Source organism: Oncorhynchus mykiss, chromosome 24 (assembly GCF_057628025.1).
Source record: "Oncorhynchus mykiss isolate SJ-2025 chromosome 24, ASM5762802v1, whole genome shotgun sequence".
In the NCBI taxonomy this organism is placed as follows: Eukaryota; Metazoa; Chordata; class Actinopteri; order Salmoniformes; family Salmonidae; genus Oncorhynchus; species Oncorhynchus mykiss.
Window position 1 is genome coordinate 27,120,143 of NC_143045.1, and position 12,847 is coordinate 27,132,989.

General features: G+C 45.0%; 2 protein-coding genes across 2 annotated transcripts in view; one reads left to right on the plus strand and one right to left on the minus strand.

Moving 5' to 3' along the window:
* Nucleotides 1-12,847, minus strand: part of LOC149972411 (uncharacterized) — a 48,868-nt gene that overhangs the window by 24,992 nt on the left and 11,029 nt on the right. The gene's annotated exons all lie outside the window — the stretch shown is intronic.
* The window catches only part of LOC118944061 (chloride channel protein 2), a 64,287-nt gene continuing 61,728 nt past the window's right edge, over nucleotides 10,289-12,847 (plus strand). Inside the window, exon 1 of the mRNA XM_036961697.2 lies at nucleotides 10,289-10,532. Coding sequence (XP_036817592.2) covers nucleotides 10,488-10,532 — 45 coding nt within the window. The 5' untranslated portion in view covers nucleotides 10,289-10,487. The remainder of the gene's footprint in view (nucleotides 10,533-12,847) is intronic.

A 12,847-nucleotide genomic window follows, 5' to 3' on the forward strand; every position in this document is an offset into this window, starting at 1 on the left:
TGCATTGCCGGAACTAGAAGCACAACCATGTGTATGTGACAAATAAAATTTGATTTGATTTTTACCTTGAGGACACACATTCTGGCTGCATATCAATAGTCTATTAGCTTCCTCTCACAGGCATTTTACTTAGGAAAATACTGTTCTTGTTATCACTTGTCACTAGTATGTACAGAGGCCCTCGAGATCATCAAATATGATTGTTTTAATGGATGTTTTGTATTTTATTTAGTGATTATGTTTCTAATGTCTACTGTTTTTGTTTGTATGAGCTGCACTGAAACAAATTCCAATAAACTCTGTTGCTATGGCAATTGCAAGAGTTACAGTTATGTCAGTTGATGTCAATAAAATAAAATGTATTATTTCATAACTTGTATATTTTCCATGCTTTATTTCTGTTAATAAATGCTTTGGCTCTGATGTGATGCCCCCATAAAATAGTAAGAATAAAGTTATAAATGAAAGTAATGATATGGTTTGGATAACTTTGCTGCCCTGATTTCCTAGGTATATTATAATGTGTACTCCCAACACATATCAATTAATTAAATCCATCAAAACATGAAACGGCTTAATCTACCAAACAATCATCTCCCACAACACCTTCCCCCTAACGCTCCCCTGTACGCTAGCACCCCACAAGCACAGAGGCATGCCTCGCAGTTGTGTGATTGGCTAAAATGTATTGATGACAAATACTTTACTCAGTAAGTCCCATAGATATCTATGGTCACTCCCAGTAAGGCCAACTTTGAGTGGTCGATATCCCAGGCTTACATGTGTTGTGCACGATAACCTGGACAAGGTTATGTTTGGTGTGACCGTGTATTGACCCTGTTGTGTGGTTAATGTATGGTCTATCTGTGGTCAGAGGGAGCTGGCGTGCAGACAGTGGGAGTGGAGGTGGTGGAGGTGTTTGGAGAGGACATTGGAGTCAGTAGAGGACAAGCCAGCCACTTGGCAGTGTTGGCACTGCTACTTCCTACCTGAAGGGTAAGAGGACATAACTGTTACTTCCTACCTGACGGGTAAGAGGACATCACTGTTACTTCTCATCTGACGGGTAAGAGGATATCACTGCTACTTCCTACCTGACGGGTAAGAGGACATCACTGCTACTTCTCACCTGACGGGTAAGAGGACATCACTGCTACTTCTCACCTGACGGGTAAAAGGACATAACTGTTACTTCCTACCCGACGGGTAAGAGGACATCACTGCTACTTCCTACCTGACGGGTAAGAGGACATAACTGTTACTTCCTACCTGACGGTTAAGAGGACATCACTGTTACTTCTCACCTGACCGGTAAGTGGACATCACTGCTACTTCCTACCTGACCGGTAAGTGGACATCACTGCTACTTCCTACCTGACGGGTAAGAGGACATCACTGCTACTTCATACCTGAAGGGTAAGAGGACATCACTGCTACTTCCTACCTGCCCGGTAAGTGGACATCACTGCTACTTCATACCTGAAGGGTATGAGGACATCACTGCTACTTCTCACCTGACCGTTAAGTGGACATCACTGCTACTTCTCACCTGACCGGTAAGTGGACATCACTGCTACTTCTCACCTGACCGGTAAGTGGACATCACTGCTACTTCTCACCTGACCGGTAAGTGGACATCACTGCTACTTCCTACCTGACAGGTAAGAGGACATCACTGCTACTTCCTACCTGACAGGTAAGAGGACATCACTGCTACTTCCTACCTGACAGGTAAGTGGACATCACTGCTACTTCCTACCTGACAGGTAAGAGGACATCACTGCTACTTCTCACCTGACAGGTAAGAGGACATCACTGCTACTTCCTACCTGACAGGTAAGTGGACATCACTGCTACTTCTCACCTGACCGGTAAGTGGACATCACTGCTACTTCTCACCTGACCGGTAAGTGGACATCACTGCTACTTCCTACCTGACCGTTAAGTGGACATCACTTCTACTTCCTACCTGACAGGTAAGAGGACATCACTGCTACTTCTCACCTGACAGGTAAGAGGACATCACTGCTACTTCCTACCTGACAGGTAAGTGGACATCACTGCTACTTCCTACCTGACAGGTAAGTGGACATCACTGCTACTTCCTACCTGACCGTTAAGTGGACATCACTTCTACTTCCTACCTGACAGGTAAGAGGACATCACTGCTACTTCCTACCTGACAGGTAAGTGGACATCACTGCTACTTCTCACCTGACCGGTAAGTGGACATCACTGCTACTTCCTACCTGACAGGTAAGAGGACATCACTGCTACTTCTCACCTGACAGGTAAGAGGACATCACTGCTACTTCTCACCTGACAGGTAAGAGGACATCACTGCTACTTCCTACCTGACAGGTAAGAGGACATCACTGCTACTTCCTACCTGACAGGTAAGAGGACATCACTGCTACTTCCTACCTGACAGGTAAGAGGACATCACTGCTACTTCTCACCTGACAGGTAAGAGGACATCACTGCTACTTCCTACCTGACAGGTAAGAGGACATCACTGCTACTTCCTACCTGACAGGTAAGAGGACATCACTGCTACTTCTCACCTGACAGGTAAGAGGACATCACTGCTACTTCCTACCTGACAGGTAAGAGGACATCACTGTTACTTCCTACCTGACAGGTAAGAGGACATCACTGCTACTTCCTACCTGACAGGTAAGAGGACATCACTGCTACTTCCTACCTGACAGGTAAGAGGACATCACTACTACTTATACAATCAATAAATAATTTAATCAAGTACAATTATATATGGCATTTTATTTTACATCAGCAGTTATCACAAAGAGCCTTTACAGTAACCCGGCCTACACCAGAGAAACCCAGGACATACAGGGCACCACTGCTCCTGGCATCTCTTTCTCTCTGTGTAATGTGGTATCCTGTTCCTGTTTAGGGCCAGCCGAATGCAGGTGTGCTCTCCCGTCAACATGAGGCTCATGCTGCTCCCGCCCCAAATACAAACAGGTACACAGACACACACACACACACAAACACTATTAGGAATGTTCCCCTATTTACATGTTTGTGTGTATGTTTGTTGTGTGTCAGAGTTGAGGGACGATAAGCCAGTTTTTGAGAAGAGGCGTGTGGTGTGGGAGGAGGACATGCAGATGCACTCCAAGTTCCTGGACAGAAAGGTGACATATTTGTTTTCCCTACACCCTACCATTACCATGTACTGTCACCTTAGCCCCTAAACCAATAATCCCTACGTTTCCAACATACGTTTCCAACACGACCTGATTTGTGTGTGTGTGTTGAAGGCAGAGCATGCCTCATACCTGTGGCTGGCAGCTCCGCGCATGCCTCGTACCTGTGTTATATATATATTTTCCATGCTTTATTTCTGTTAAGAACTTTATCATCGAGTGTGATCATTTCAGTAACTGCTACTTTGCTTTGGCTCTGAGGAGGTGTTGAAGGTGCGCAAACATAAGATGTCGCTTGGTTTTCGTAGTAACAGGTACTGCAAGAAGTCGGCCATCATGGCGAGGAGCTCTGCGTTCTACTGCAGGTACAAGACAAGCTTCACCTTCAACTCCTCCTGTAACACACACACACGTCATGTTAGAAACTTAGGGGCTAGTGGTTTAAGGTTAAGGGGCAAAGTTGACAGTAAGGGATAATGGTAGGGTGTAGGGAAAAACTAATATGTCACCTTTCTGTCCAGGAACTTGGAGTGCATCTACATGTCCTCCTCCCTCACCAGATGCCATAAAATAGTAAGAATAAAGTTATAAATGAAAGTAATGATATGGTTTGGATAACTTTGCTGCCGTGATTTCCTAGGTATACAATCATGTATACTCCCAACATATATTAATTAATTAAATCCATCAAAACATGAAACGGCTTAATCTACCAAACAATCATCTCCCACAACACCTTCCCCCTAACGCTCCCCTGTACGCTAGCACCCCACAAGCACAGAGGCACGCCATGCAGTTGTGTGATTGGCTAAAATGTATTGATGACAAATACTTTACTCAGTATGTCCCAATAGAATTCTATGGTCACTCCCAGTAAGGCCAAATTTGTGCGCAATAGACAGGACATGAGGTTACGTTTGATTTGACCATGTCTTGACCATGTTGTGTGGTTAATGTGTGGTCTATCTGTGGTCAGAGGGAGCTGAGGTGCAGATGGCAGACAGTGGGAGTGGAGGTGGTGGAGGTGTTTGGGGAGGAGAAGACGGTGGACTCAGAGTTGTACACCGCTGCCACTTGCTACCTGATGGGTAGCAAGTGGTATCCTGTTCCTGTTTTGGCCAGCCGAATGCAGGTGTGCTCTTCCGTCACCATGAGGCTCATGCTTCTCCCGCCCCAAATACAAACAGGTACACACATACACAGATACACACACAAACACTATTAGGAATGGTCCCCTATTTACATGTCCGTGTGTATGTTTGTTGTGTGTCAGAGGTGAGGGACGATAAGCCAGTTTTTGAGAAGAGGCATCTGGTGAGGGAGGAGGACATGTAGATGCACTCCAAGTTCCTGGACAGAAAGGTGACATATTTGTTTTTCCCTACACCCTACCATTATCCCTTACTGTCAACTTTGCCCCTTAACCTTAAACCACTAGCCCCTAAGTTTCTAACATGACGTGTGTGTGTGTTACAGGAGGAGTTGAAGGTGAAGCTTGTCTTGTACCTGCAGTAGAACCCAGAGCTCCTCGCCATGATGGCCGACTTCTTGCAGTACCTGTTACTACGAAAACCAAGCGACATCTTATGTTTGCGCACCTTCAACACCTCCTCAGAGCCAAAGCAAAGTAGCAGTTACTGAAATGATCACACTCGATGATAAAGTTCTTAACAGAAATAAAGCATGGAAAATATATTACATTTTATTTCATTCACACCAACTTACATAACTGTAACTCTTGATTTGAATTAGTTTCAGTGCAGCCTCATACAAACAAAAACAGTAGACAGTAACAACAGAATCACAAAATAAAATACAAAACATCCATAAAAACAATCATATTTGATGATCTCGAGGGCCTCTGTACATACTAGTGACAAGTGATAACCAGAAGAGTACTGATCTCAGTAAAGTGCCTGTGAGAGGAAGCTAATAGACTATTGAGATGCAGCTACAGTGTGTGTCCTCACGGTAAGGAGGTGTTGAAGGTGTTTGGAGGGAGTGGAAGGGAGAGAAGTCCTCACGGGCGACCATGAAGACATTGCTTGGTTTATGTAGTAACAGGAACTGCAAAAAGTCAGGCATCATGGCGCAGAGCTGACAGCCGCAGGTACGAGGCATGCGCGGAGCTGCCAGCCGCAGGTATGAGGCATGCTCTGCCTTCAACACACACACACACACACAAATCAGGTCATGTTGGAAACGTATGTTGGAAACGTAGGGATTATTGGTTTAGGGGCTAAGGTGACAGACAGTACATGGTAATGGTAGGGTGTAGGGAAAAACGAATATGTCACCTTTCTGTCCAGGAACTTGGAGTGCATCTACATGTCCTCCTCCCTCACCACATGCCTCTTCTCAAAAACTGGCTTATCGTCCCTCACCTCTGACACACAACAAACATACACACGGACATGTAAATAGGGGACCATTCCTAATAGTGTGTGTGTTTGTGTGTGTATCTGTTTATGTGTGTACCTGTTTGTATTTGGGGCGGGAGCAGCAGGAGCCTCATGTTGACGGGAGAACACACCTGCATTCAGCTGGTCCTAAACAGGAACCGGATATGACATCACACAGGGAGAAAGAGATGGCAGGAGCAGTGGTGCCCTGTATGTCCTGGGTTTCTCCGGTTCAGGCCAGGTTACTATTAAAGCACTTTGTCATGGGGCCTCTCGAGTGGCGCAGCGGTCTAAAGCGTCACTACAGACCCGGGTTAGATCCTGGGCTGTATTACAACCAGCCATGATCGGGAGTCCCATAGGGTGCCGCACACTTGTCCCAGCATCGTCCGGGTTATGGGAGGGTTTGGCCGGAGGGGCTTAACTTGGCTCATTGCGCTCTAGCGACTCCTTGTTTTTGAGCCGGGCGCCTGCAGGCTAACCTCGTCATCAATTGAAGGGTGTTTCCTCCGACACATTGGTGCGGCTGGCTCCCGGGTTAAGCGGGCTGGTTTTAAGAAGTGCGGTTTGGCAGGTCATGTTTTCGGAGGACGCATGACTCGACCTTTGTCTCCCGAGCACATTGGTTATTTGCAGCGATGAGACAAGACCGGAAAAGGGGGTAAAATACAGCTTCCTGCCAGGACCTCCATACCAGGCGGTGTCAGAGGAAGGCCCTAAAAATTGTCAAAGACTCCAGCCACCCTAGTCATAGACTGTTCTCTCTGCTACCACACGGCAAGCGGTACCGGAGTGCCAAGTCTAGGTCCTAGAGGCTTCTAAACAGCTTCTACCCCCAAGCCATAAGACTCCTGAACATCTAGTCAAATGCCTACCCAGACTATTCGCATTCCCCCCCCCCCCCCCCCCCCCCCAGTGCCCCTGCACATTGACTCTGTACAGGCACGCCCCTGTATTTATTGTTATTTTATTGCTGCTCTTTAATCACTTGTTACTTGTATCTCTTATTCTTATTTCTTTTTTTTTTAACTGCACTGTCAGTTAGGGGCTCGTAAGTAAGCAATTCACTGTAAGGTCTGTTGTATTCGGCGCATGTGACTAATAAAATTTGATTGGATATGTGACTTAGTCACAAAAAATCCATATATAATTGTGCTTAATTGATTGATTGTACAAGCAGAAGTGATGTCCTCTTATCCATCAGGTAGGAAGTAGCAGTAGCAACACTGCCAAGTGGCTGGGATGTCCTCCACTGAGTCCACTGTCCCCACCACCTCCACCACCTCAACCCACCATCTGTCATCTGCTGTCTGCATTCCACCTCCCTCTGACAACATATAGACCACACATTAACCACACAACATTGTCAATACATGGTCAAATCAAACATAATCTCATCCCCAGGCTATTGCGCACAGCGCATATAAGCCTGGGATATCAACTACTCAACGTTGACCTTACTGGGAGTGACCATAGAATTCTATGGGACCAACTGAATAAAGTATTTGTCATCATTTAATTTGAGCCAATCACACGACAAGGTGTGCCTCTGTGATTGTGGTGTGCTAGTGTACGGGGGACGGTTAGGGAGAAGGTGTTGTGGAAGGTGATTGGTTGGTAGATTAAGCCGTTTAAGCCAATGCTTACACACCAGGAATATCGCCCGGCATTCTGTATTGGCTAACGAAGGCCAAATTTGACGCAATGGACCAACAGACTCTTTGCGCATTTGGGCGAAATATATTGATAAAAGTCGCCTTGTCCGAGAGATTTACATGGTTATCAAAACGTCACAACAGGGTAAGCCTACATGAAACACAACCCTTATTTTAAGTGTTTCTAAAATCTCCTATGGAAAACAATGAATGGTTGAAAAAACAATTGGAACCATTTCCCTGTTTGACCACTAGGTTATATTGTTTTTTGACACCACTATGGGGCTCTATTGTGGAGGAACCGTGAGCTCACGAGGAAAAACATGCTCACAAAAGAGATGAAACACCCACTTACACGGACAAGAACCGTTACAATTTTTTTCAATGGTAAACGGTATGACTAAACAATCTTATCTATCCACCATCTTTGACTGAACTTTCACTGTTCAGAAAACAAGAGGACAGACTGTACCATTTGAACGAGCTAGAGGGGTGTGTCATACATCTGACCAAGCCACACAAATCCAGGGGTGTAGTGCTGCCGAAGCATGAGGGCTCTCTAACTTTTTTCAATTTGAGAATACACAAAGCTGGTAAAAATATTTCTGGGACATGATTTCTGAAGCTCAATCAATGCCTGGCAAGATCACATAATAATGAATTAGTATTTACAAAAATCTAATCAAATCAAAATTGATTGGTCACATACACATATTTAGCAGATGTTATTGCGGTTGTAGTGAAATGCTTGTGTTCCTAACTCCAACAGTGCAGTAAAATCGAACAATTCACAACAATATACATCAATCTCAAAGTAAATTAATGCAATTAAGAAATATATAAATATTAGGATGAGCAATGTCGGAGTGGCATTGACTAGAGTACAGTAGAATACAATATATTATCACGGCTGTTGAAGGATGAGGACCAAGGTGCAGCGTGGTGAGCGTACATTTTCTTTATTTTAAGCAAAATGACGCCAAACAAAACAATAAACACTACAAAAACAAACCGTGAAGCTTACAAGCAAAGTGCTCTAAACAGAGACAGAACCTCCCACCCCCAAAAGACCAAGCAGCGTGGTGTAATGGACTCCTGGACATGGGAGGAGATCCTGGACAGGTAGGGACCCTGGAGGCAGGCTGGGGAGTATCGCCGTCCACAGGAGGAACTGGAGGCAGCTAAGGCTGAGTGGCAACATTACGAGGGAACACGGCTGGCAAGGAAGCCCGAGAGGCAGCCCCAAAAAATGTTTTTTTGGGGGGGCACACGGGGAGTGTGGCAGAGTCAGGTTGGAGACCTGAGCCAACTCCCCGTGCTTACCTTGGCGGGCGTCGTACTGGTCAGGCACCGTGTTATGCGGTGGAGCGCCCAGTGTCTCCAGTGCGCGTTCTTATCCCGGTGTGCTACATCCCAGCTCCCCGCATCTGCCGGGCTAGGGTGAGGATCCAGCCAGGACGGATTGTGCCCTACTCTCCAGACCTCCAGTGCGTCTCCCCGGGCCAGGATATCCTGCGCCGGGTCTAAGCACGGTTTCCCCAGTTCGCCAGTAAAACCCAGTGCGGCCTGTTCCAGCTCCCCGCACGTGCCGGGCTAGAGTGGGTATTCAGCCTGGAAGAGTGGTGCCAAGGCTATGCACCAGATCTCCAGTGCTCCCCCACAGCCCGGTCTATCCTGTGCCTCCTCCACGGACCAGGCCTCCAGTAGGTCTCCCCAGCCTGGTGAGTCCTGTGCCTGCTCCCAGAACCAGGTCTCCTGTGTGTCTCCCCAGCCTGGTGGGTCCTGTGCCTGCGCCCTGTCCAGAGCTGCCAGAGTCACCCTCCTGTACGGAGCTGCCGAGTCGCCCTCCTGTCCGGGGCCCGCTGCGAGGGTTCCAGTCCGGGGTCGGCGAGGGTCCCCTCGAGAGGCGCCACCTAAGTGGGCCAAGCCTGAGGTGGAGCGGGGTCCACGTCCCGCACCAGAGCCGCCACCGCGGATAGATGCCCACCCAGACCCCCCCTATAGGTTTAGGTTTTGCGGCCGGAGTCCACACCTCAATCAGGAACAGCTGTATATCGTTGTCTCTGATTGGGAACCATACTTAGGTACCCTTTTCACACCTGTGTGTGTGAAAACACCTTGGGTGGTTAATTTTGTTGGCAATTTTGGGGATTTGTCCAAAACATAACGCTTTGTATTCAGAGCAAAAAGTAAATTTCTTTGGCACATTTCTGCAGTATTACTTGAGTGCCTTGTTGCAAACAGGATGCATGTTTTGGAATCTTTTTTCACTCTTTCATTTAGGTTAGTATTGTGGAGTAACTACAATGTTGTTGATCCATCCTCAGTTTTCTCATCTCACAACCATTTAACTCTGTAACTGTTTTAAAATCATCATTGACATCACGGTGAAATCCGCTCTGGAAACTGAGTTAGGAAGGATGCCGGTACCTTTGTAGTGACTGGGTGTATTGATACACCATCCATAAAAAAATGTATGTTAACCACTATTATTGAACACGGAATGAGTCCATGCAACTTATTATATGATTAGTTAAGCACATTTTTACTCTTGAACTTATTTAGGCATGCCATAACAAATGGGTTGAATACTTATTGACTCAAGATATTTCAGCTTTACATTTTTTATACATTTCTAAAATGTTCTACAAACAATATTCCAATTTGCCATTATGGGGTACTGTGTGTAGATCAGTGACACAAAATCTCAATTTAATACATTTTAAATTCAGGCTGTAACACAACAAAATGTAGAAAAAGTAAAGGGGTGTGAATACTTTCTGAAGGCACTGTAGGTATGCCAAACTTGGTATACCAAACTTGATGTTTGAGGGTATTAAAAATATACGTTTCTTGAGACAATATGTATGGGCATAGGCAGACGTTGCAATTGGAGGATACATTTTATTAATATTCTATAATAATATTCAATAAGCTACATCTGTCGGTACAAACTTTGATTGCGAAATAATGATGTAACTAACTTTTTGGAGGGCGCTCCCGCACCTAAAGCACTACACACCATTGCACAAGTCCCGCCTCTGGATTGAAGAGATTTGGGGATATAAAATGAAGGATGCATGCACTTTTGAGTTCATCTCGTGAACGTCATCATCTTCACAACACGTTAATTCGCGTAGTGTTCTAGTCACTAGCAAACAAGAGAGAGCTTTTGTGTCTCACTCCTACCTCAAAAGAATTCCTCATCCTCATCTCTCGCACCTCTCTGCCGGTAGCGCGAGCCACACAGCGCAGTCATGGCCAGCGACGATCAGCGGGGGCTACATTATGAACAAACGTTGGTAAGTTAACTTGTTGCTAGCTGAGAAACGCTTTTCTCCGTTCTCTCGATATACAAGACCAGTTGAGCGTTCGTCAGCTAAATTGTTGCCACTTCAACTTCACTTCGTTACACGAGTGAAAGGGCGGCAGGGTAGCCTAGTGGTTAGAGCGTTGGACTAGTAACTGGCAGGAAACCGGCAGGTTGCAAGTTCAAATCCCCAAGCTGACAAGGTACAAATCTGTCGTTCTGCCTCTGAACAGGCAGTTAACCCACAAATCTGTCGTTCTGCCCACTGTTCCTAGGCCGTCATTGAAAATAAGAATGTGTTCTTAATTGACTTGCCTAGGTAAATTAAAGGTATATATATTTAAAGAAACACAGTGAAATCGGTGTGTGTTGTCCGTTACATCTGCTTGATCATTGTTCATTGTTTTTACTTCAAAGCTTCAAAGTTTTGGGCTCGCACCTGGACTGGACTTGGTAAAATTTTATTTTTTATTTTTTTAATTAAAAGGCCTATTTTAAAACACTGTGCATAAGGTGAGAGTATATTATTCACAAATGTGCTAACAGGTGTTGTGCCGAAAATCTCCCCCTGCCAGAATCCCCCCTTCGCGTGAACGCGCACACACTCAATTCTTCATTGCTGCGATTTTCTTGCTAGTAGAGTTCTGCTCTTCAGTCCGTTGTCAGTTTAGCCTACATTTTACTGATCTTAGTAGCAGAAAGCATTTTTATTTGTGTCCTTCAAGGAAGCTGTCAATGATAACGTCAGACTGCGTTTCATATAAAACATGTTTTATGACGTTTTGGATCGCGGGGGAGGCACTAGTAATGTCTGCAGTTTTCGGTTTGGCTATTTGTTTAAAGTGTATTAGTCTATAAATAAGTCGCTTTGCCAAAATTCGTTATCTCTCCCAAGTCTTATTAGACTAGTAGTTGTTCTGAAATGTGTATTGCTTGCCAACATTGTACTCCCTCTATGTTTAACACACATACAGTACATTGAGTATTAATTTCAGTTGCTTATCCTGACGTGAAGTTTGTTCTATAGAAAGTATTTGACTGATGTGTGCCACAGAAAGTATTTGACTCTAGTGACAAAATTAAGGAAATTAGAAGGAGGGGGGGGGTGGGGGGGTTCGGCAAGGCCATTTACTTGCCCTGCGGACCCCCCCCCCCCCCTTTCTATCTTGAGACTGCAAGACCTGGCACACATCATAATCATTTTGGTAGCTCACACCAGTAGTGTGTGCCACAGAAAGTATTTGACTCTAGCCACAAAATGAAGGAAATTTGAAGGGGGGGATTCTGGCAGGGGAGAGGTTTTCGGCACAACACCAGAACGAACACCTTACAGAATCATTGCATTGTCATAACCCCCATCATGATACCGTTCTAAATATCTTAAGAACTCTACTTTACTATACAGAAAACTTTTTTTGCAGTCCATACTGGTATTTTGGGACACTTTGATTGGCAAAGTGGGACACTTAATTCTTTATTGTAAAGAAGGATACTTTAGAGAGTATATGAGTCATTTCCATATTTTTTTTTATTTTTTTTTAAATACTCATCAACCTACACACAATACCCCATAATGACAAAGCGAAAACATGTTTTTCGCAAATGTATAAAAAAAATATATATATATCTTATTTACATAAGTATTGAGACCCTTTGGAATGAGACTCGAAATTGAACTCAGGTGCATCTTGTTTCTACTGATCATCCTTGAGATGTTTTTACAACTTGATTGGAGTCCACCTGTGGTAAATTCAATTAATTGGACATGATTTGGAAAGGCACACACCTGTCTATATAAGGTCTCACAGTTGACAGTGCATGTCAGAGCAAAAACCAAGCCATGAGGTTGTAGAGCAGCATTGAAGGTCCCCAAGAACCCAGTGGCCTCCATCATTTTTAATTGGAAGAGGTTTGGAACCACCAAGACTCTTCCTAGAGCTGGCCGCCCGGCCAAGCAATCGGGGAAGAAGGGCCTTGGTCAGGGAGGTGACCAAGAACTTGAGGGTCACTCTGACAGAGCTCCAGAGTTCCTCTGTGGAGATAAGATGATCTTCCAGAACAGTGTTTCCCAAACTTTTTATAGTCCCATACCCCTTCAAACATTTAACCTCAAGCTACGTACCCCCTCTAGCACCAGGGTCAGCACACTCTCAAATCATTGTAAGCCTGCCACACACACACACTATACAATACATTTATTAAACATAAGAATAAGTATGCATTTTTAAGTGTGCATTTTTGTTATAACCCAGCTTGTGGGAAGTGACAAAGAGCTCTTATAGGACCAAGGCACAAATAATAATATAA